Source organism: Chelmon rostratus, chromosome 19 (assembly GCF_017976325.1).
Source record: "Chelmon rostratus isolate fCheRos1 chromosome 19, fCheRos1.pri, whole genome shotgun sequence".
NCBI lineage: Eukaryota > Metazoa > Chordata > Actinopteri > Chaetodontiformes > Chaetodontidae > Chelmon > Chelmon rostratus.
The window spans coordinates 4,052,478-4,075,893 of record NC_055676.1 but is presented as its reverse complement, the minus strand read 5'-3'; the positions used below and the strand labels follow the sequence as shown (position 1 = coordinate 4,075,893).

At 41.9% G+C, this 23,416-nt stretch overlaps 2 protein-coding genes across 6 annotated transcripts in view; both read left to right on the top strand.

Annotated features, from left to right (window-relative positions):
- The window catches only part of sh3bp2 (SH3-domain binding protein 2), a 28,785-nt gene extending 17,428 nt beyond the window's left edge, over positions 1 to 11,357 (top strand). For 2 of the 4 annotated variants that reach the window (XM_041960195.1, XM_041960194.1), the window contains exons 2-13: positions 3,408 to 3,547; positions 3,767 to 3,869; positions 4,448 to 4,565; positions 4,741 to 4,808; positions 5,418 to 5,503; positions 5,593 to 5,670; positions 6,024 to 6,780; positions 6,898 to 7,021; positions 8,436 to 8,491; positions 8,861 to 8,936; positions 9,326 to 9,385; positions 9,522 to 11,357. In XM_041960195.1, the coding sequence (XP_041816129.1) occupies positions 3,412 to 3,547; positions 3,767 to 3,869; positions 4,448 to 4,565; positions 4,741 to 4,808; positions 5,418 to 5,503; positions 5,593 to 5,670; positions 6,024 to 6,780; positions 6,898 to 7,021; positions 8,436 to 8,491; positions 8,861 to 8,936; positions 9,326 to 9,385; positions 9,522 to 9,659 (1,800 nt within the window). In that variant the 5' untranslated portion in view covers positions 3,408 to 3,411 and the 3' untranslated portion in view covers positions 9,660 to 11,357. Of the gene's footprint in view, positions 1 to 1,461; positions 1,714 to 3,407; positions 3,548 to 3,766; positions 3,870 to 4,447; positions 4,566 to 4,740; positions 4,809 to 5,417; positions 5,504 to 5,592; positions 5,671 to 6,023; positions 6,781 to 6,897; positions 7,022 to 8,435; positions 8,492 to 8,860; positions 8,937 to 9,325; positions 9,386 to 9,521 lie in introns of those variants that run through there. The other 2 variants (XM_041960193.1, XM_041960192.1) reach the window with 2 other exon arrangements.
- Positions 11,358 to 17,253: 5,896 nt separating this feature from the next.
- vldlr (very low density lipoprotein receptor) overlaps positions 17,254 to 23,416 on the top strand; it is a 64,168-nt gene continuing 58,005 nt past the window's right edge. For both annotated transcript variants that reach the window (XM_041960833.1, XM_041960832.1), the window contains exon 1: positions 17,254 to 17,384. In XM_041960833.1, coding sequence (XP_041816767.1) covers positions 17,312 to 17,384 — 73 coding nt within the window. In that variant the 5' untranslated portion in view covers positions 17,254 to 17,311. The remainder of the gene's footprint in view (positions 17,385 to 23,416) is intronic.

Below are 23,416 nucleotides of genomic sequence, written 5' to 3'. Positions count from 1 at the left end.
TCCTCCTCTGTCAGTGGAAAGGTGGAGTAATGCTGAAATGTAGACTTTCAGGCCTTCTTCCTCTCGGAAACAGGAGAAAACCGCTCTGTCAGAGCGGCATCGTGTTGTTTCAGGTTAGTCTGACGGCTGTGTGGCTGCTCTGCTGTCGCTGAACCAGGACTTCAGGAAATCCTTGTGTCGTTGATAAGCAGCTGGTGAACTTTGACCTCACTCAGACTGAGATGAGGTTTAGTTAACTGCAGAATGAACGCCATTTATCTGTGTGTGTGTGTGTGTGTGTGTGTGTGTGTGTGTGTGTGTGTGTGTGTGTGTGTTGTGCACGCTGGTCATCAGTACACGTTGCATTGGAAAAACAAACCACATGATTGCCTTTGTTGGTTCACACACACACACACACACACACACACACACACACACATGCACACACACACACATTCACCAGGGCATGCAGAGGTCAGAAACAAGCAGCAGCTCCACCCTGATGATTAATTGTGTCTCAGGCAGGTTTTCGCCTCCTTTTTTTTAATCAGCTTCTCGTTCTCTCCCTGTCCAGACTCCCATGTTTCAAATGCTTTTTCTCTTTTTCTTCTTTAATTCTTGAAGCCTGACTCAACATTGCACTTTTTGCCAACAGGGTGAATGAAGGTACAACTGAAGATGAGATTTCTGAATTCCTTTGAGTAACCTTATAACCTTCCAAAGAGAACATCTGACCATTGGAACATCTGCTCCTGGCTTTAGACAGTCTAGTTCATTTGAAACATACTAAGGCATTAACCATGCCAGTAAACAGACTTTAATATGAAGACTCAGTGGAGTGCAATCATTTGTAATGTCAACCAGCCAGACACTGTATGTTTAGGTCACTTCACACTTAAATCAATTGTGGAGAAGGCAGATTTGATTTAGGACGCTGAGTGGACAAACAACCATTCCTGCAGGGTTTTTTATCTCAGTGAAAGGGAGTGGAGTTTGGCAAGACATCCCGGTGAATATAGAGGTCTTCATTCCTGGGCTTCTCTCTCACACACACACATACACACACACACACACACACACACACTCCCTTCCTTTCCATCTGAGGTCAGTAGATGCTGCAGATAGACTGGAAGTTAAACATAAACACATTAGAAGATGAAAAACTTCCCTTAATGTTTATTTTGATGACTGCCCTCTTTCTCTCTCACACACACACTGACACACGCACACACAAACACACACATACACACTACATGAAGCCTTGGATCCAAGCAAAATGTCTCAGGACATTATGTGTTTCCTGTTTGCACTGGATGCGTGTGTGTTCATGTGGAACTGAGTGTGAGTGTGTTTGCGTAAGTGCACCATCGCAGTTTGAGTGTGTTTATGTGCAAGGGAGGGCGAGAGAGATAGAAATCAACAAAGGCAGTCAGAGAGAGAGAGAGAGAGAGAGATCAGCAGATACTGAGAGAGCATCAGAGAGAGTGAAATGAAGAGAGTGTGGTGAAAGGAGGCAGAAAACCAGACAGTTCTGTGTTTGGATCCGATGAGACGCAACAGTGAACCCACTGAGGAGAGAAAGAAAAGAACAAGCTGGAGACCAGTCGGTTGTCTGTTCAGTATCTCTGTCATGGACCTATTGCCGGCATTGGCATCCACAGTGTTAGCCTCCACAGTCAGCCGGCTGAGGGAGAGCGCTGCTGTTCAGAGCATCAACAGGAGGCTCAACAGGAGGTAGGCGACACCTGAGCAGTCCCACCTGGATCATGCACAGAGCTTTATGAAGAAAAGCGATTTCTGAGATTGAGAGAAATGTTTAAGTATCCCACTTCGTCATTATTTAATGAATTCCAGGTGATGTATTTTCCCCACATGAATATGAACTGTTTGTAGCAATAGCCATTAGATCCATCCGTCCATTAGCTCTCTCCATTAATAATGACACCTGCTGCATCAGTGGGAGTTTCACTTGGTCCTGTAACAGCTGGGATTATTTAAAAAGCTCCTGCTTCAGCTAGGTGTTCATAAAAGAGTGAATACACCAGCCACACAGTAGCAAACACCTGAGGAGTCTATCATGCATGCTGGATTTCAGGCATCTCGCAATCTTTTCCAAACCTGAGACTTCACCAAAGTTGGTTTTCGTGTGTTTGTGTTTTGAGAGGCAGAGTATGTGTGAGTGTGTGTGTGGCTTGCAGCAGGAGTTGCAGTGTGATTTGGGTCCTTAATTGTTGCGTTTGGTCCTGGCAGTCAGTGGCTGTGTCTCACTGTGGGATCTGAGATATATGACTGTGGACTGACAGCCAAAGTTTTCACCAAGGTTTAGCAGTGGTTATCTCCCATGTGGGACAGCCCAAAATAACACAGTGTGCCGCAGCACAGGGGCCTGTAAAGAACTACACAGAAGGAGGAAGCACACAGTAACATATCATAGATATATTGACACCAGCGCCAGAATTGTAATATACAGGGACACATTCTCCCCAATATTCAAATATGCTCACTTACCACCCCCCAAATATATTGATATGAAAAAAAATACTTAAAAAATAGCTATATTGGCACACACGCCATCCAAAATAATATTGTCATCATGTAATCAAATGTTATCATAATCATAACTGAATAAATTGCCATTGTTATTCAGGTTCCTAGCTTTGCATGAAGTTAGGATCTGTTAATGTTCCCATCAGTTATTGATGAGACTCTTATCGTTCTAACTCCTACCAATTAGCAGAGGACCTCAGAGAGGGCAAAGAATTTTTAAATGTTTTAGAGGACTTTCAACCCCCCCGACCCACCAGCACTCATTCTAATGTACCAGTGACTCACCCTAAACACAAAACCTTCTCAAAACAAAACAAAAATTATTATATTTATTCTCCATGGTGATAAATCCCCTGTTCAGTGGCTTTCACTAGTCCAGTGAAACATCAATTTTTTGGTCAACTAAAGGTTACAGCAGCACATTGGGTTTGCGCTTCCCCTGATATTGACAAAAATGGTTACAGGAGAAAGAGGAACAAGCTGATTTTTACTGCTGATCTGCTCCTGGTGCAGACCCATTTTTAAAATACATTGTAAGATAGGGCATATTCAGAGGTTTTTACTTATTTTTCATGAACTACTGCACTTATTTGAATTAAAGGTATCCACCTGTTGTCTGTCACTGTGTTTGTATTGATTTGGAGGACTCAGCAGCCTTTGGTAACAGAGAGATTGTGGGTTTAAATCCTTTCTGGATCTTCAAATATCTAATTTGTCCTATTTTATCCTGACGGTATTAAAAAAAACGAATTTCTTCACAAAACCTCTGCTGGGATTCAGTGCTAAATTTTCTTGTGATCTTGTGCAAGTCCTGAGGTCTTCACTGGTAGACCTGCCACACAACAATACAATACTAAAACCCTTCTCTCCTCTCCTGGTAGAACCATGTCGTCTCCAGAGGTGTGCTGGCCGGTGCCGATGCGAGCCATTGGGGCTCAGAACCTCCTCACCATGCCAGGAGGAGTTTCCACCGCGGGATACCTCCATAAGAAGGGAGGCAGCCAGTTCAGCCTCATGAAATGTGAGTGCAGAGTAAAAACATTAAGTGTGGGCAGACAGAATAAGATCAATGTCTGACAATATACTGTAAACTTCAAACTTTTACACACCTCAGTCAACCTTTTCAGCCTTGTCAGATGTCAAAGGTGTTAGCGCTGCATCATTTTTATGCTCATATTCAGTTGCATTACGAATGGGGAATGCATGGAAACATGCTTAATATCTGTTGCCTGTCTTCCAGGGCCTCTGAGGTACACCATCATCCACAAGGGCTGTGTGTACTACTTTAAGAGCAGTACCTCTCCTGCACCACAGGGAGCGTTCTCTCTCAACGGCTACAACAGGTCAGTGAAAAGTGTTCAGCTGCTTCAAGTCCTCAGTCAGTGACGCTGTTTTTTAGCATTAAAAAATGTGCTTCTGCATTTATACCGAAGCGCATTTTGTTAAATGCTGTCAGCTGAGCCGCCTCCTGTGCATCACAGGACATTTGAATAAAGTTGAACCTTTCTCAACTTCCCCACATCACACTGCTTGGCGCCGTCTCTGAGCAGTGGTGGGCAACACCAGGAAGCTTTTCAAGGTTCAGTTCACACTGAATGGCATCTTGTTTCATCTACAGTGTTTGAGCCCATATGAGTGAGAGTTAAAGATCAGTACAATAAGACATTTCATTCAGCAGCAGCATCTTCTCATGCCAACCAAGGAAATGACAAAGTGCTTCAGTATTTGTAACAATGTATTAACTGTCCACTCACTGTCGATGTATCACTTGACTGGCTGTAATCATGCCCATCTGAATTGAAAGCCACCAGTAGAAGTTGTTCATTAGGGTCGTTTGAACAGGCTCACACACAGCGTTCAAATATGCGTGTGTCTTTTAATGGGTGGAAATATTTCATAACACATAGCATCTGTTCCACAGAGTGATGAGAGCAGCAGAGGAGACAACGTCCAGTAATGTGTTTCCTTTCAAGATCGTCCACTTTAGCAAGAAACACAGGACGTGGTTTTTTTCTGCAGCCAGCGAGGACGAGAGGAGGGTGAGAACAACCACACCTACCATATATATTTATGTTACCTTCTTTCTGGAACTGCTAGATATTTTCTAGTTCCTCTTTGTGACATATATACTGTATGTATATTGTCATATATATTCATCTATGTGTCTATGTGTCACACACAAACACTTGCTACATATCGTTTTTGCTTTTACAGAAATGGATGCGATACCTGCGGAGGGAGATAGATCACTATAACGACAGAAATGAGTGCCACATTCCAAGGTAACGTCAGCAAACCACATCATATTTCACAATGCTGTGTCATATAATTCATGATACGGAATACCTTTAATTGAGAAATTCTAGTTGTGTTGATGGTATAAAAAAGTGAAACCTCATGACTATACTGTGTATGATAGAAAATAGCACAAATGAAGTGAAAAGAGTAAAGAAAGTGCTTCCAAAAAACCCCTCGGCCACCCAGCAGGCTAATAGTAAGTGTTTCCCCGCTCAGAACTAATTCTGCAGGCTAATTTACAATTTATGTAGGCAATTAAAACAGTTGTTTGCTTGATAGTCTCCCAGCCTGAGTTCATTTTTAGTCGGAACACATACTGTTGTTGGGACCAGGGACAATAAAAGCTCATTTTATTATACTGAGTCTCGGTGCTGCTCAGCCAGCACAGATCGTGCAGGAAATATATTTACTTAAATGAAAACAGAGTCTGGTTTCTTTCCCTAACCTTAACTGAAATATTTTAGATCAGCTAACTAGCTCACTTGAAAACTAAATCTTATAGAAATAATGGCAAATGGCAGATTGGCTGGTGGCTAAAATTCATCAACATATTCATCTGCAAATTTCTATCTATGCTTTCTTTGTTGCCATAGCGACTCAGATTCAGATGCTGACAGTTTCTATGGCACGATTGAGAGGCCCATGGACATTAAACACCCCGTCGATAACGCGGAGGACGGTAAGACCTCTTCAACGAACACATACACAGAACACACACGTCACGCTTGTGTGTTATTAAACTTGGGTGTCGCTCCCTTATGTGTGCAGACTATGGTGAGGATGATGATGATGACGATGAGGAGGACTATCTGAAACCAGACAGCGACTGCTCGCCGACATCTACAGGTGACGTCTCACACACACACACACACACACACACACACACACGCGCGCACACGTCATTGCAGCTGACCTGTATATAGTCTGTTACAATGAAGGCAACAGCACAATAAAGCTCAACCATTACAGCATCAAAACTGATAGTAATGAGGTCAAGGTCACATTCAGAGACTCAGGACCCCACAGTGTCAATGCATCAGTAATTTGTATTTATGTATGGTGTGTGTATGTTGTACTTACAATTTGACATCTAGAGAAAACATAAACTGCAATAAACATGTATAGAAACAAAAATTCCCCAATAATTTAGCCAAAGTAAAAAAACAGTCTAATTTTTTTTTTCTTTGTTGTTTCTTTAGGTCGACCCACAGGGCCGCCCCCCTCCTACCCTCCTCCCCCAGTGCCTGCAGCATTCCAGCTACGTCAAGACTCCAGTCCAAGTTTCCACAAAGGTCCACCTCCTCCCATCCCACCGCAACACAGAATCCCAACCAGCGCCCTCCCCAAAAAACCCCTACCCTCTGCCCCTCCTCCCTCCATACTGAAGGACCCCACCAAAGGCCCGCCTCCTCCTCTCCCCTTCGCCCCCCACCTGCACAACTCCTTGTCTTCCACCCCACCACCTCCTCCTCCCCCCAATGCCAAGAGAGCTCTGCAGAGCAGGGCCACATCCGTGGGGGGCCCAAGGGATGACAAGAGAGACTGGAGGAATCTGCCAGCCATATCAGTCCAATCCCCCGCCACTCTGCCTATCTGTGACCAATTAGAGACCAGGATGGTCCTAAATGGTCCCACCCACTGCCCCCTTAATGCTGTAGGGAGCCAATCGCTGGGCAACAACCACCACGGGTTGATGAGCAACCACCGCAGCAAGCCGAGCCCACCGCCTTCTCATTCTGCAAATATTGGCGGGTCCCTCCTTAGATCTACGATGTCAAGCTCTCTATCTCTCAACCAGATGTCCCTCAGCCACCCACCACCGTCTGGCCATCCTCCACTCTCTCCTCCACTTAAACCTGGACTGCACAGTAAGCCAGGGGTACCCAAACCTCCTCCACCTACAGTCAAACCCCAGCTGCCTGCAGCCAAGTCCAAGCAGCCAGGAACCCTGCTTCAGTAAGCTGGACTCACAGCAAACACGACACTCAACACAGAATACTTTAAAAACAGCAGGAGAAACACAAAAAGTAAATCTGCTTGAAGGTTCCTCAGTAACTCGTGTTTTCCCCCCAGAAGAGCATCTCCAGACGGTCAGAGCTTCCGCTCGCTGGGAGACGAGACGCCCGCAGATTTCAGGAGGAAACGAGACACGGCCAAACACAGCGGAAGAGACGAGTCTGATGACGACTACGAGAACGTAAGCGAGATCGAAGTGATGTGACAGCTGTCACTGACCTTCACCACAGGCTTCTGAAGTGCTATTTGTAGATGTTGCTTTAAACCTCATGCATACTGCGAGACTTTAACAATGTCTGATTTGCTGTGGTGCTCACATTATTAGTATTTTTATCTCAGGCTGATGTTTTGTAGACGTGATGGTGCACACACTACACAACCGATCTCAGACCAGGTGCACCGATTTCAAGATTATTCCACTTGGAGAAATAATCAACCTATTAGAGGGAACTCATATGAGAGTTCAGCCCTTATGAACCTCATTCCATCCTTCCTCAACTGTGGAAATAAACCAGGCCTTTCATTTCAAAATAAGGCAGAAAACTGGACATGTTCTGTTACAAAACAGCTGCGACCTTAAAGTAATACGGAAACATGTATTGTACATGTGTATAACCTTTATCAACATGCTACTCATCTATTTACAGGATGGAACTACAGTAATTATCCAGATTGTAAACCATGAAGTTCAGGAAATAGTTTTGATAAAACATAAAAAATGTAGTTGTGTCGCCGAGTGCTTGCTCATGAGGGAACCTTTTAGGTCTCTGTACATAAAGAGTTTGGTCAGTACCAGGTCTGTATGGAAAGTGTCCTGAGACAACTTCTGTTGTGATTTGGCACAATATATATATATAAAACTGAATTTAAATGAATTAAAACATAAAAATAAAAGACAGAAACAGCAACAAAACAACTACTTGACAGTTCATCATCTTCGTTCCAGCTACTGTGTTTAGTTTGAACTGGATTTGTTTGGACTTAAATAGGGATCAGTAAGATTTTGAGCTTGTGAAATAATGTTCAGAAGTCATTTCAAAGTCTGCGGTTGTAAATCACCCTCAGCTCACACACACTTTCAGCCTAAGTGCAGCTTTTTGTTTTGCTTTGACAGCTGAGGACAGGGCTGAAATTAATACCTGTAACTTAGTGTGCATCTATGTGTATGTGTGTGTGCATGCATGCATGCATGCATGCATGCATGTGTGTGTTTTCTGACATGAGCTAATTTCAGACCACTTAATTCAGGGCAGCTTGTCCAAATGGGTTTTTGGGTCCGTGGTTAAGGTTGGTTCAGATTTAGGTTCAGAGTTTGACAAGTCATGGTTATGGTTATGGTTATGGTTAAGGCAAGTCCCCAGGAAGTGAGTTTAAATCTATGTAAAATCCCCAAAAATGACCTATCAGGTGTGCGTGCGTGTCATGTGTGTGACCTCGCTCATTTTATCTACAGTATTTCAGTCTCTTCTACAACTGCAAATCTTTTAGAAACAAGAGCAAACTTGAATTTTTCAGAGGTGTGTGTCTGTGTGTGTTTTCATATTATTGCTGAGCGTGTGTTTAATATCAGCTTAACCAGGTGTTTCTCTCTGCAGGTGCAGCTGCCAGACTCTGTGTTCATTGACACGACTGAAACCAGCTTCGTGGAAAAGTACGACACATACTCTTTTTATAATACAGAGCTGTAAACTAAAATATTCCTTCAGCCAGCCACAGCTGTGCTGCTTTGTACAGCACTTCTGACCCCTAGTGGCAAATAGGAAAACTGCTTTTTTTTGCAATTATTTTACTGACATTACTTCCTGTATTTATTAGGTAGTTTCTCTTGTGTGTTTCATCAGAAGCATTTTAAATGAAAATTTAACCCATGAAGATGAGCGAAAACACTGCGTGCTTTCTTCTTCAGTCTTTCTTATCTGCAGCTGCAGATCACTACAGTTCCTATCAGCATGGAGCTCATCTGTGATAACGTTCATCTCTGTCGATGACCTGTAACCTGTGATGATGTTTCTACCTGCAGGTTATTCAGAGAGAGCTTCGTCCCTCCACAGGACGGACTGTACGGCATCCGAAAATCAGGAACCAAAACCTCACAGGTAAATAATAAAAAGCTGCTGTCATCAGTGACTTAATAATAAATAATAAGAAGATTTACTGTAAGTGAACATTGCACCTGCTCAACATCAGCATGTTAGCATGCAGACATTAGCATTTAACACAGAGCACCACTGTACAGCCTCACATAGCAGCTAGCATGTCTGTAGACTTAGTGGATAGTTAAACTCTGGCATTCGAGACTTCTGCAGAGACAAAATAACAGTTAGACCAATACTGTGAAAAGAAAAAAACAAGTCAGTATCTTGTGCTTATTTAAGTGACAAAAATAGACCAAATCTTGTGTCTTAATAACTGATGTCTGTGATACTGATGTAAAGGTTCCAACCTTTGATCCTGACACATAACATCATTCTGGTGTGTTGCCCAGGTGCTGGTGGTGTGGGATGTCAGTATAAGCAAAGCCAGAAACTACCGACTGTTTGAAGAGGTAAGAAACCTGCAGCTCTCGACTCCGTTTTGACCACATGCAAAACTTGATTCACGTGTAGAAATTAGGCGTAATGACAACGCAACATCTACAACACAGGACTAACATCTCCTGTTCACTGTGGGTGTTTTGACAGGAGGACTACATTTTTCTGGACAGTGAGGTGACCTTCCCCAATCTGCCAGCTCTGATCGAACACTACTACAGCCATCCTCTTCCTCACCACGGCTCGCTCTGCCTGCAGAAGCCCTACACAAAGACAGTGAGCACCTGAGCGACACAGTCAGCTTACAGAGATACACCTGAGAGAAGAAGGGGGGGTCAGAGACATCCCTGCAACTGAAATCTATCTCATCAAAGAGATCAAGTCCCTGTCACAGTATTTTAATGCAGATCAGGGTGGAAAACAAATATTTTTCACCTGTTGCTGCAACATAAAGCTTCATGTTAAACAGCAAGGACAGTAACCTTTTAAAACTCTGACTGTTAGGACACCAGGTGTTATGTGTGCAACTTATATCGATCATAAGGACCTAAAAACGCATTAGTTATCAACAGTTAATGTAATATTATTGAACATACTATAAGACAAACTATCTTAACACAACGAGCCATCCTAATCCTCTTTTGTGCACTGAAAACATCAGTTACTGTACATACATGTGAATTATTATTAAGTTATTACGAATATAATCTTGTTGTAAAAATCTAGCAAACTTTCTAATGGAGCAGAAATCTGTTGAGTTAATCACACGCCTGCTCTGTTTTTGCAAACTGAACACTGTCTGGCCAGTCAGGTGGGTGGGATGTGTTTCAGCCACAGGGGGGCGCTGTGACACCAAATAATAGCTAAAAAAAAATGCATCCAGCTTTGGATCCAGGCTCATGTGGGATCCTGGGAGTCTGTCTTTGTCATGTGTTCACTGTGGGCCCTTTGTCCCAACGTTCACACTCGCCGTTGTGTGACGGTTTTCAGCTGCCAAGAAAAGTGCCCAAGTGCTTAAGACTGCAAGCGTGGGGATGTTTATTAGATCTCACGGTTGGTTTAGTTTTGTTTTCACATGAAGGTCTACTAAGTAGAATCAGTCATACGGCATTACAGTTCCATTGAGATGACAGTGAAAAACAAACTCACACTCAGAAATCCAGTAATCTCCTCTAGAAGCACAGCGACCTACTACAGTATGTTAAATGGTTAATGGGTTTCATTTAAGAAATTTTGGATATTTGTCAGTCCTGAAAACTGCCAACAACGGGATTGATGTGACACTGTGGTGCATTGTGGGATATACTTACCTCTGAATACTCCTCAGCCATGCTAGGATAGTTGTGGGTTAAGTGAACTGCATGCTGGCATTTCTTAGGCATGGAACACACTTGCCCACTACCTGGTGGTGCATGGCAAGCACTTCAGTGTTAAAGAGCAGGAGTGTGGGTGTTCAGACAGACCTGTTGTCTTTTATCTTCTCCGATCTGCCCAGTTTCAGCAGCAAATGACACAAAGATGTGTCATTGCAAACAGAAGCAGCAACGTCTTTCTATATTTCACAAGCCCTCAGCCTCTTGTCCACACTTTGTACCTCAATTATCTCTGTGTAATTAACAGGCACATAGCAATTATTTAGCCTGCAAAACACACAAACATCCTCCTCGTGCAGGTGCAGAGTCCAAAAACTGGAACTGTTATTTATGCCATTTTCACTAAAGGTCCAACATTTCCAGCTCAAACTGCTTATTGAGCTTCTCACTTATCGGCAACATGCAACATCAGATGTCAGACATGAAAAAGTCTGGTTTATTTTTGTTTTCAACTGCAAAAATGTTGATATTCTGCAAATACAATTTGTACAGCACTGACTTTAATTTTGTAAATCACTCATCATCATATTTATATGTAAATGCTGTATGTACTGTAAAAAATATATTTGTAAAAATATAAATATATTGTTTTCTACAGAAATATATGTAGGATTTCTGAGCGCTTCCTGTGGCTTTGTTTTTTAATTTCTGTGTCTGAAGGATACAACTTCCTGAGCAGTGTCCTATCAGGGAAAAGTCCCGGCCCACTGGGCACCACTGTCTACCTCGCCCAATGTAAAAAATATAGATAGATGATTATTATGAATGATGGTTAAACTGAATTTTTTTAATTATTTTTTTAGTTTATAAAACATTAGGAAATACTGAAAAAATAGATCAAAGTGGTGAGTTCGAAAATAGTCCAAAGCCCAAAATATTTAGAAATGTACAATCCTCTCATTTAAGAAGAGGGAACCAGATCATTTTTTGCTTGATAAAAGACTTCAACAGCTGATTGTTACCATGTATCTTCATGGTGATCAGGTGATCAGTTAACAGATTGTTTCAGTACTGAATTGATTCGTGGTTCTGACTTTAATTACCCGAGTCTGTGGGCGAAAAACTCACACCCAGAAAGCTACAAAGCATTAACATACATGCGTGAATTAGTCTTTGAGAATTTGGGCCAGTTCCTGCATGGAAATGTTTGTTGTTCAGCAGCCAACTCTCAGATGTCAGAGCTTCATTAAGTTTTCAGTCTCGGCTTGCAGCTGCATGTCAATGACAGAGGGACTTTGTACTGCCTCATTTCCACTTAGTACAAAACAGTATGTTGATTTTTTTTCTATATTACCTGCAAAACCAAAATACTATAATACATCTTGTACAGTTCACAATGTAAACAATTAGTATGTGGCCTGCTGTAGTATGGACTATCCATGAAACAACAGTCACATTTTAGGGTTAAAACACACAGGAAGTAAGTACACCTCATCCTGGAGGCCTGTTCTCCTGCAGAACCAAAATGTCAAGTTAAACACTGATGATAAAGCACAGATATAATATCATATTTTGGATGCACTAACTCTGTTACGTTTTAGGGGTTAAATTTACTCTATTGCCGAGCAAGTAAAATAGTTTCAATGAAACAAGAGCAGGTGACTGGATTCACCTGAGCACAACCACAGGGATAAGGTCAGGGAACTGAGCACTGACAGATTATTAACAGACAGTGTGTGTGTGGTCAGGTGGGTCTTGATTGCTTCAGTGAACACGCCTGTACTCAGTTGGACTGACCTGTCGGCCCCGCCCTGCAGAGGTACCATTACAGACAGGGGAGAGACAAGAGGAGGGGAAAAAAACACCACAGCACAAAAGGGAGAAGGAGGGGAGGCTGCAGATCTCCACAAGAACATAATAGAGGGTATCAATGAGCCCTTTTCCCAATTACCCAAACTTGGACAAGCTACAAAACAGCAGGATTTTTACTTTATCAGCAGTGTTTTCAAACTGTGGCGTTTTGGTTCCAAAAGAGCTCAGACTTTAAGGATGAGGACTGTTTAGCTGAAGTGGCAAATGCACGTCCGGCTGCCCAGTGGCCAACCAAAGTACTGCAACTTAAAATAAACATCCTTTCTAAAAAGAGATGTCTGTAAAACTACTGACAGCCTGCAAAGAGTCCTAACGTACCACAGGGGGTGAACTCCAAGACCAGGACCGAGGTCAGCAGAATCATAAAAGGCTTAAGTCATCCAAACAATGTTCTCTTTAAACTGTTGCAGTCAGGGAAATGTGACCACAGTCACTGGACCTGAACAGAGAGGCTACAAGAGTTACTTCCCTCAGGCCATCCGGATCCTGAACAAGGACACTGCCAGGCTTCCTGATTGACTACACTGCTGATGCTGACCATTTACCTCCACCCCTCCCCTACAGCCCTTTAATAGCTATACCATATTCAGCATTTGCATATACAGGTATATATATTATGTATATGATATTATTTATGCGTAACACAGGGGGAAATAAGCATTTCACAGCGCACTGAAGAGAAATATTGAGCATGTGACAAGTAAAACCTTGAAATTTGAAGCTTGGAACATGACTTTGCACCAAGCAGCAATTCATCTTTGTGTCTTGTGGCTGCAGTCTTGGAAGCGAGGCACTGTGCAAAAGAAGGATCCAAGAAATTTCAGAAATTAGGAGTAGAATGTCCCAGTGAACAGCCAATCAAAGTAAACAGTGTGTGTCAACAACAACCTTCCAGATGAGGATAACCAGCTTTGAGTGTCGCTGTCTGTGGTGCTGAACAGCACTTTTGGTCCAACGGGAGCACACAGAGATCACAGCATGTCCCAAGTTCATCGCTAAGCAGTGTAATAAAACAAATGACTGGATTAGTTAATTGTGATCCATCCATTCATTAATCTTCATGGATTCATTATATTATATATTTGTATCACACCAAGCTGACAAGTTTGCAGCTCCTTTCTCATTTTTTTCAAGTGTGGTATATTACATTAATAAATCTCAGTGTTGTTCCAATGAGTGGGATCAGTTTGCAGTAGGTTATAGCTCATTTTGGACAAGAGGAATCGTTCTGGTGTGGCATTAAATCACCGCCAAGCCTCCTCTCCCTTCTCCGCCACCTTCTCTAAAGGCTAAGTAGAGAAAATAAAGATCCAAAAGACAAGGCTAGCAGCTCTCCTTCACAGAGGGATAAAGGAGCTCCCCCTCTGGCTACAAACATCTTCATAAACCTGGCCCAGTTCTGGCCATGATTAAATATCTACTTTCAGCCCGTGGTGAGAGCCCCTGCAGCGTCCTGCTGAGATGAGGATAAAGCTGTTTGGTCTGAGGAAGTGATGAGATCTGTGGGCTGCGTGTCGTTCTCTGCCTTCTAAATGTCTCTTCTCCAGGATGATGAAAGATGAAAATGAAAAACTAAAACCCTACCAGGGGTCTGGTTTTGTGATGCATCCGTAGCTTTTTAACCTGGGCATATAGCTGCCGTGGTTATTTTTTATGGTGGCAGATTTCTGCAACTGTAAAGAAATTAACTGCTTATGGAAAACCAACTTCCTCTTCTTCTGTTCCCACATGACACACCATTTACAGGTTACCATGCGTGTGGGGGAAAGTGGCTTAAATGGAGCCATCTGGTGCTGTAAATGTTCACCTTGGGTTTTGTGCTGGTTGACACCATTCAGTGACATCTATCTGCCATGTTTGATTAGAGGTTTTTGACAGCGCACAAAATTATTAGCTTTCCAAAAGCAGCGACTGCAGACTGGTTAATCACACAGTGCCAGTGGTGTGCGCAAAGATTTGTGTTTAAAGCATTTTAATCATCATATCTCTGCTCTAATAGGACATTTCCATAGTCCACAGTTGCCCAAAAGCCACAGGCCAGGTGTCCCTTTTCTCTCTCTGGAGTGTCTTCACTCTTACACTGTGCATCCTGGGAATTTTTCACTAAATGTGAAGCCAAGGCCAGCAGGCAATTACTATACAGACTGGAAACAGGGAGGAAAAAGCTGGCCTGGCTATGTCCAAATTCTTCCAAATTTGCATTCAAACACCAGTATGTGTTCACATTAACATTACCATGCAGAAAATAAAATGCAGTCCTCTCCTTTGTCTCATCGAGTCCACTGTTTTGGTGCAGCAGCTCAGACCTTGCTTTGCTGCAGCATCATCTGGCAGTGCACTGTGATGGCCAATCAAATACCTGCAAACACATATGAGAGATTAGATTACTTCAGAATCGTAGCTTTTCCACATGAGAGGACAAAATGATCGTCACTGTTATAACTTCCTGGATTGGACGCACACAAACCAAAGCAGTGCTACTTTAATTCTGAACAGCCAGTTGACAGAAGAATTGTTGATTTCACTTCATGCTGCACATAATATTTATAGTGTTTATAATGTAAACCAGGGTTTATTCTCATGATACACGCAGTAAAATGTAGTGAACTTCGATGTCCACATTTAACCTGTTCCTGAGAAGCAGTCGGGAGCCACTGAGCGGTGCCAAACTCCAGTTCTGAGCCAATACCTTGTTAAAGGCAGTGACAGGAGAATTGAGCTAATATACCTGTTTTTGATGGTGAAGGAAACCGGAGCCCACAGAGGAAAGCAACATAAAAAAGCCCTGGCCCAGCCTGGAATCGAACGCTATTCACTGAGTCATCTGTTTGACTGTGTGGTACTGATCGACAGCTGCATTGCCTCTGCAAATATATTAGCATCATTTGTTGCCATAGGAAAATAAAAACTACTGTTTCTTCAAAGCTCTAATTCTTTGCCCCAGTTCAGATCACAGCAGCTGGTGAGCCTGTAAATAATGACTTTCCACAGTTGTATTTCACAGGAGACTGGATTTTAAACCGTTAGATCTGCCATCGGTATGTTGGTGTTTGTTTGGAGGTGACTGCATGAACGAGGCACTGACTGTCAGAGAGACAGAGACACTTCCCCTCACAGAATTGTACAGTGGTTTGTTTTTTCTTTTCTTTTTTTTTTCTTTTTTCAGGGAATGTAAAAATCTGGGGCAGAATGAGCCTTGGGGTGTATCAGCAGCCATCAGCCATCAGTGAAGATGAGGTTCAATCCTCTGATAAGAACTGTGAGAGCCTATGAAACCTGGCAGCGCACAGCCCTCTGGAAAAGCCAAAGGCCTGCTGATCAAAATGGGGAGAAATAGCATCAGACAGACGGAGGGATGAAAATGTAAGAGCTGACTTTGCTTCCAACATTTTTCAAGTATTCTGTGTTTGAACAGCCGACTGACATCTGCTCCTACAAAATGATTGGAAATTAAACCAAGACTGAAAGGTAAAATATGGTGCTTTTGGAGTGTTTGGCACTTTAAGTCCTTAGTTGCCAAAATGATAACACATTTAGTCTTCTATCATTTTGACATACTGAATAGTGAGATTCAGGTACAATACCTAGTACCACTTATAGATATGTACTACATAAAGACTGGTCATTTGGTAATCAAGGTGCCCTGTTGACAGTAAGTCAGAGAATCTCGGGAAATGTATGCAAATTTAATTTGCCATTATCCTGGAACTACCACTTGGGGTCACAGTGGCCACTGTTTATCAAAATATAGGCACACTTTTAAGTGTTACTTATGTACATGTGCAAATCATGGACATTTCAGCTTAGAAAGACACTGAACTAACTGAAAAGTACAGGTTAGGACTAGAGGTTAGAAAAGTACTTTACTTTGTCCTGGTGGAGCTTTAGTGTGCAATTTCTGTACAGTATATTGCTGCTGTTCTGATGAAAGTTGACAGATTTTGCATTTGAAATGATCACAACACAGCATTGATCACACTGATCAGCTCCACCTTTGTGGCTGAAGGTGGAGGAGTATTTCTGAAATCAGACTGGTGACTGACTAAAATGAACGGTGGACATTGTAATTGATAAAAGACATTATCAATGACACTTTTGATCATTGATTGTTTTCCAATAAAACATCTTTTACTGACCCTCCCATCTATCTATCTATCTATCTATCTATCTATCTATCTAACTGATTTTTCCTGTCTGTATGTAAATAAAATCTGCTTTATTATTTTATTATTTCATGCGGATAGTGAAGGGTTAACATGTCCCAAAGACGTACTGAAGGAAGAAAAAAAATCCTCCTCAGCTGTGACGGGCTCTGTGTAGTACCACTAACAAATCGGTCACCGGGGCCGCTCGTTACCGTCAATTTAAGGAAATGGATTTCAGCTCGAGAGGAGCGAACGTGAGACGGAACGGCCCCCACGGCGCGTGTTTGTAGGACGAGATCAAAAGGCGCGTGGTCTGCGCGGCGGCCACCTCCGTTTTATTCTCACCACCCCTCTCTGGCCGCAGTTCTCTGCAACGCGTGCTGCTGGTAGGTCGGTCGGTGGCGGTGGCGTCGGCAGGAGCGGTCGTTCTCTTCTCTTCCCCTCCGCGTGTGTGGCTGTGTGTGAGTGCGCGTGTATGTGTGGTTTGCGCGTGAACCGGCAAAATCAAAGAGCAAGCAGGCCAGCGCGAGCCAGCGAGAAACGCAGGCAGGCAGGGCAGAGAGGCAGCCCGCGAGCGCTCAGCTAGCAAGCGTACGGTGCACTGCGAGAGATGGTCACGTCCACACCGGGGATCCTTCTGCTGCCGATGGTAATATGTTTCCAGCACTGCATTTACGTTCACGGTAAGTCCCCAATCCGCTGTGTGTGTGTGTGTTGGTTTATATGTTCTTGTGTGTGGGGGGGAATCACGGCGCTGGGAAACACGCACCGTGTACGCTGATGTTAGCTAACATTACCGAGCGGTTACACATTACACCTGTCTTTACTGCTCCTTTAAGGAATGACCGTGCTTGGCTACACCTTGGGCTACTCAACCTTGCCCTTTTTAGAAAAGAAACCCCTAAATAGCGTCTCTTGGGGACTAAAACGAGACATTTGCTGCTTTGTGTGCGCTTGAAATGAATTTGAGGAGCTCGTTCGTATTTTTAAATCGGTTATTGATTTAGCTTGGGTGCTTTAGCTCAATATCTCTTTTCTGGAAATGAAAGGGAAACGGGAAAGGGGAGCTGAAAGGCCCGTTTAGTTTGTGTTGCCTGCTGTACAGCGTCTGCTTGTCGTTGCTCATTCGTGGTCAATTAGCCCTGCGGTCAATTAATTTCCCCCTGAAAACACGCAGCCGTCGCGAATAAACCCCTGCTTCTTGTACTGTGTTGACGCCTATTCATGTCCTGATCTCTCATTCACCTCCATTGTGGGATTCTCCTCTGCCATCACCACCCCCAGCGAGGTTGGTAATTTATTTATTTATTCCCCAAGTGGAAGCCGACAGAGGGAGAGGGACGGCTGGGGGAAGAAAAAGGGGTTACGGTGGATTGCTACGGAGCGATGAAACTGACAGCAGGGGGGAGTAAGCAGCACCGCAGTCCCTGTAGGGCAGCAGCAGCTGAGGGCATGGAGGAAGAGAAGTGACCGCGGCCACAGGTGATCCCAGTAAGGGCCTAATTATGAGAGAAGTGGCCAAAGGTTAGGCTTTTATTACCAACTGGTTGTACTTGCAGAGCAATTTTTCACTTGTGCAGCAACTATCGATAATTTCCATTATCTGTTCATTTGTTTTCAAATTAATTGTTATTAGTTCTATAAAATACCAGAAAATGGTGAGAAATGTAAATGATTCTAGAGCATCATCATCATATTGCTTGTTTTGTCCAACAATCTTAGATAAAACTTAGATATTTAGTTAATGAACCAAAAAGTGCTAAATGAGTGTTGAATTTCTATAAATTGACTAGTCAAATGACTGACATTTAACCTCCAGCTTTGATAATAGATAAATCGTTAAAAAAGATTTTCCAGCTTCTCAAATTTGGTTAGCTGATTTTCATTTCATTGATACTTTAATGTCTTTGGGTTTGTGCCATTGGTTGAAACAGTGATAAAATACTAAATAACTAACTCGTTGCACCCCTACAGAAATTCTCAACATTTCATAATCTGGAATGTTTGGCTTAGTTTGGTGGCTGGTTATTAAGTCATTAGTCCATCAAGAAAAAATGAAACAATCGATTCTCTAAACGTTGTGGCACTAATTCAGTCTTTTACTTTTAATACCATTTACTGCCAAACACTGATCTTTTTATTTACCCAATATTAAATATATTCGCTACTAATGTTTCCAGCTATTTTTCATCCAGGACTGTCACATTTAGTGAAAAGGTGAAAGCATATGGTTTGTAGTGACTGTAAAAGAGAAGAGGCCTTTCTTGGTCAGGTTAAATCATGATTTTAGTTGCGTTGGCCTCACCCAACATGTTTTTTTGCCCATATTTTGTTTTGCAAGATTTGCAACAATCTGAGTTTATTATTTAATTTCATTCAATGAATGAAATGTTTAAAATGAGTTCTTGGAGATAAGTAGTCTGACAGTCCTGTGTCAAGGGTCATTAATGACATTGAAGAGGTCCCAGGTACATAAAATATTTACATAACTTTGGCATAATTTTATTAATGCAGTTACTAATCTTTTCAGCACTAGTTTGCATGTAGTCTAAATTATAAAACAGCTCAGAGAGGCAGAGTGAGCTGTGTTTGGCTGCTTGTGTCTTGCACAGATTTCAGTTTCTTGAAATCTGTGCAAGACACCTTAAGGGGAAACAGTGAATCTAAACTAGTGCTTGTAATGTGCACACATTCCCTTTACATACAACCACCACTACCACCACCTCCTTGTCATTCTCAGCTCCAAACCAACCCCAAACATACATGTATGTGCACACAGATTGAGATTGTGTGCGTCTGTCTGAACAAGACGTCACGCAAATTAGATAGTGGCAAGAGCAGCAGCAGAAGCAACGCTGGCCTGATTAAAATGGATGTATTTTTCCTCCACGGTTACTGTGATACCATGCGCAAGACCCAGATCCTCAGCTATATGAGGAGGGGCTGTGTGGGGGTGTGCTTGGTTCTTGAAGTGGGCGGGGTGGTGGACAGAGGGAGGAGGAGGAGTACACTGCAACCATTTCTGTTACTGGGGAAAATTGCATTACCATGACCTCCAGTGTGACAGCATTTATATAGCCCACAATGATCTACTATTTTGGTAGGTAGACGGTTCATTGCAGCTCTATGCCTGTTGAATCTGCGGTTTCAAAACCCCAAAGAGTTTTTGCAGTTAAATGATTATGATTTGAAATAATCTGTAATTTGCTTGTGCCTTCAGTTAATAGCTGTATCAAGATAATTGGCCCTTTAAGTTAATATAGACCTTTTTTTAATCAAAACATTTACTTGCATGACAGTGATAAAAATATAAGATGGTGTGCTGTACTCTTATATTTTTATCACCGTCATGCAAGTAAATGTTTTGAAAGAAAAATCTTCAGTTTGAAGAAGGGTGTTTTGAGAAAGTCATTAGAAAAATTTAATTTTGAGAAAAGATTGAGAAAGTTGTGATATTTTGGTAGCAAACCCTTATCAAAACATTGCTACTTTATTTTTTTTTTTAGAGGACTCTCACTCTCTTGCTGTTTGAGACCCAAACATCATTCTGTGTTTTCTATGTGGTACTAAATTCACCAAATCATTTTTAGTTCACATTTTTGAGGTCTTTCCAAACGGTATCCTGCAGCCACAGGATCTTATTTTGTCATCATGAACTAATCTTGTGCTAATGTATGCAAAATGACAGAAAAGGCACACAAAGGATTTTGAAGGGGTAGAAGCAGACATTTTTCATAATTTTGACAAGACAAAGTGGTGAAAGCTTCCTCAATCCAAATTATGCAGCAGCAGTGTGCAGTTTGAGGGGGTCGGACTTTAAAATTTCTGGCACTGCAAGGAGAAGGAGAATACTCTCATACAGGTTTGCATACTTAAGGTCGTATTGAAGTATGTTACTGTGCTGATTGGATCAAAGTGCAGGGTGTGCAGTTTTCCAGACAGAAAGTCAATGGGTTTCTGTACAGACCCTGAAATGGTAACCCAAGAGAATACATCCTTGAAGAAACAAAACACCAGAATATATAATTCCCTGCAGTTTGGGGTCTCAGTTACAGTGAATTTGCATGTTGCATCCCATTTACTACATCTCACATTTACTTTACAGTCCTTTACTTTACAGCAAGCCATTTTGCAATTCATGTTTTAGTTTTCAACATGTATTTTACCTATTGTCCTAGGCATCTGTTAGATTCTGTTCAATTCAGTACAGGACATCCCCAGGAAATTGTTTAGCTGAGGTGTTAAGTGCTCTCAAAGTGTGAAAGTTATATTACCATCATTAGATAATGCTGAAGTGAGTTTTCAAATCAGTCTGCATTTAATCTGCATTTTCATCCGACAATAGCGTAATTTAAAGGTAAAATATCTAACGTTGTAAAGCAATCTATTTGTCTTAATTGCTTTGTATTCCCAATGTGTGAACGGATTGTACCATAACTTAAAAAATGAGACCCTGCCTGAGTTTCTTGGTTTTTCTGTAGCAGCCTGTAGTTTGATCTCTATGGAATGGACTCCAAAAATCCAAAGAATGTGACATCTCCCCTACAGCTCCAACAGTCTGCAGCAGTCGCTAATGTTAGCTTACAAATGGAGTCCACTAATGTCAACAAACAACTGGTGTCCACCACAACACAGAGTCCAACACAAAGTGCAAATTCAAAACTAACATTGCTGCAAATGCTGAAATATGTTGTAATATTGTGGTTTTAATGGCTAAGGTTGACAAATTGCAAACGAGCCAACTTAGCAAAATACTGTCTGGAGTGGATAATGTTAGCTAATTCATCCAGACAGCCAAGGCTGATGTGGCCCGTAAATTGGTTAACTTGCTGTTTGCAAGTTACTTATCAGCAACCAATGCCAGATTCATGACACATCAGGCTAACCTTAGCTTGCTTGCTCACTAATGTAATCGCTGGAAAAATACTTTCTGAATGGATACGTATTTTCAGGCAATGAAAATTATGTTTGCGGATAGCCATTGTTTTTTTGTTTTTTTTTACCCAAAAAAGAAAAAAATGGTGCTGATTCACGTGCCCTGGAAGATTTCAGCGTACTGTGATAAAAATTCCAGGATTCATATATTAGCTTTGTTTATGGACTCTATTTTCTTTGTGTGTCAGTGAAGATGGAGACAGCAATATTTGAAACCGGTCCAGTATTGTGCGAAACTGCTGCATCCACACAGGCTGCAACGTAATCCCTCTGGACGTTTGAGCACGGTCAACACATGCCCACTAAAAGAGCTTGTTGTTACCACTAATTGTTTTTGAAGGCCCTATTTACACCTGGCGTTAACATGCTATTGGGTGTTCTGATCACAACTGGATAGCCGAGACATATTGCCATTCACACGTGTCTATCATATTTTTCCAAAGTGTCCAACTGACCACTTATGTTCAGATTTCATTGCTACCTACGTCACTTATGCTAGAGTCTAGCACACAGTTATTACCTGTTGCCATGTTTGTTACACACTGGCTAACAGCTGGCTAAGAAATCAAATCTGTGCCAATAATTAATATACATGTACGGGCTATTCCGACTGTTGAGACTGACAGGACAAAGTCATTTGCAAGTTGCAGGTAAGCGAAAGACAAGACAAAAGAAACTTGTAATGCACGTACATCAGTGCTTCTCTCCATTTTTTTGATGCACTGTAACCAAAATAAGCACTGCGTCCTACGTAATTAAGGTATGCTCCTGTTCCTTCCTTGTCAGACACATCAGGACGCATTACACTTACACTACAAATGAAATGTAGTCACATGCATCCCAAATCACCTCAGCCAGTGGTTTGAGTGAACGGATCACATTGCACCTTGGTGTTTTTTTCTCAATTGAATATTAATTTTCACTTGTTTTGTTTTAAAATTATGTATTCAAATTTAGAATATTTGTTGATAGCCTTAAATATGTTTGTGACTTGTTTTCCAGTATTCAGTGCAGGATGCAGTTCATTTAACGGCCACCTGTGTCATTAATGACAAGATTTTTCTAAAAAGATCCACATAGTACTTTTCGGGCCCTATGATTTCCACGATCTCTGTCAGACCCACTTACGTGGTGTCTTCACATCAAATTCATTGATATTCCTTGCATTTGTAATATTTTCTTATTGAATTGTTGAAATTTTATTCATCCACCACATGGTTAGACACTCTTTCTGATGACAACAATGGAATCAACAAACAGAATCTGCATTGTCTGAAAACCCTGCTGCACTGAAATGAGTTCTCTGGTTGACATGGTGTTGATCAACACTAAACTCTGCCTCGCTCAGCATTAAATGTACGTCAGCAGTGAGCAGTAGGTCAGGCTGACATGATGAGTCAGGACTTAAATGTTGACATGAAAAGTTTTCTTCATGCAACAAGTCATGATGATGATGACTAGTCTGTGTGATTTTTGTACTTGAGTCTGGACTACATTTATATTGGCATGTGGTTCCATTCTGCCCCCCTTGTGAATTGAAATGGGAAGGACACAAGATTACAAATCTTTCCAGATATTCCATTATTTTGTGACAAATATTTCTTTGACTTTGGAAAGCAACAGTTATAATCCCTCAAGATAAACACTGGATCTCCGCAATAGTTAGCCAACATACCATTAGCTTCCTTAGTTACAAGTCCTCGTTTTTAGTGTAATAGTGTGATGTTGTTGACCAGACCCACCACATTATTGCAGGTGGGATATAAAACACAGCTGACAA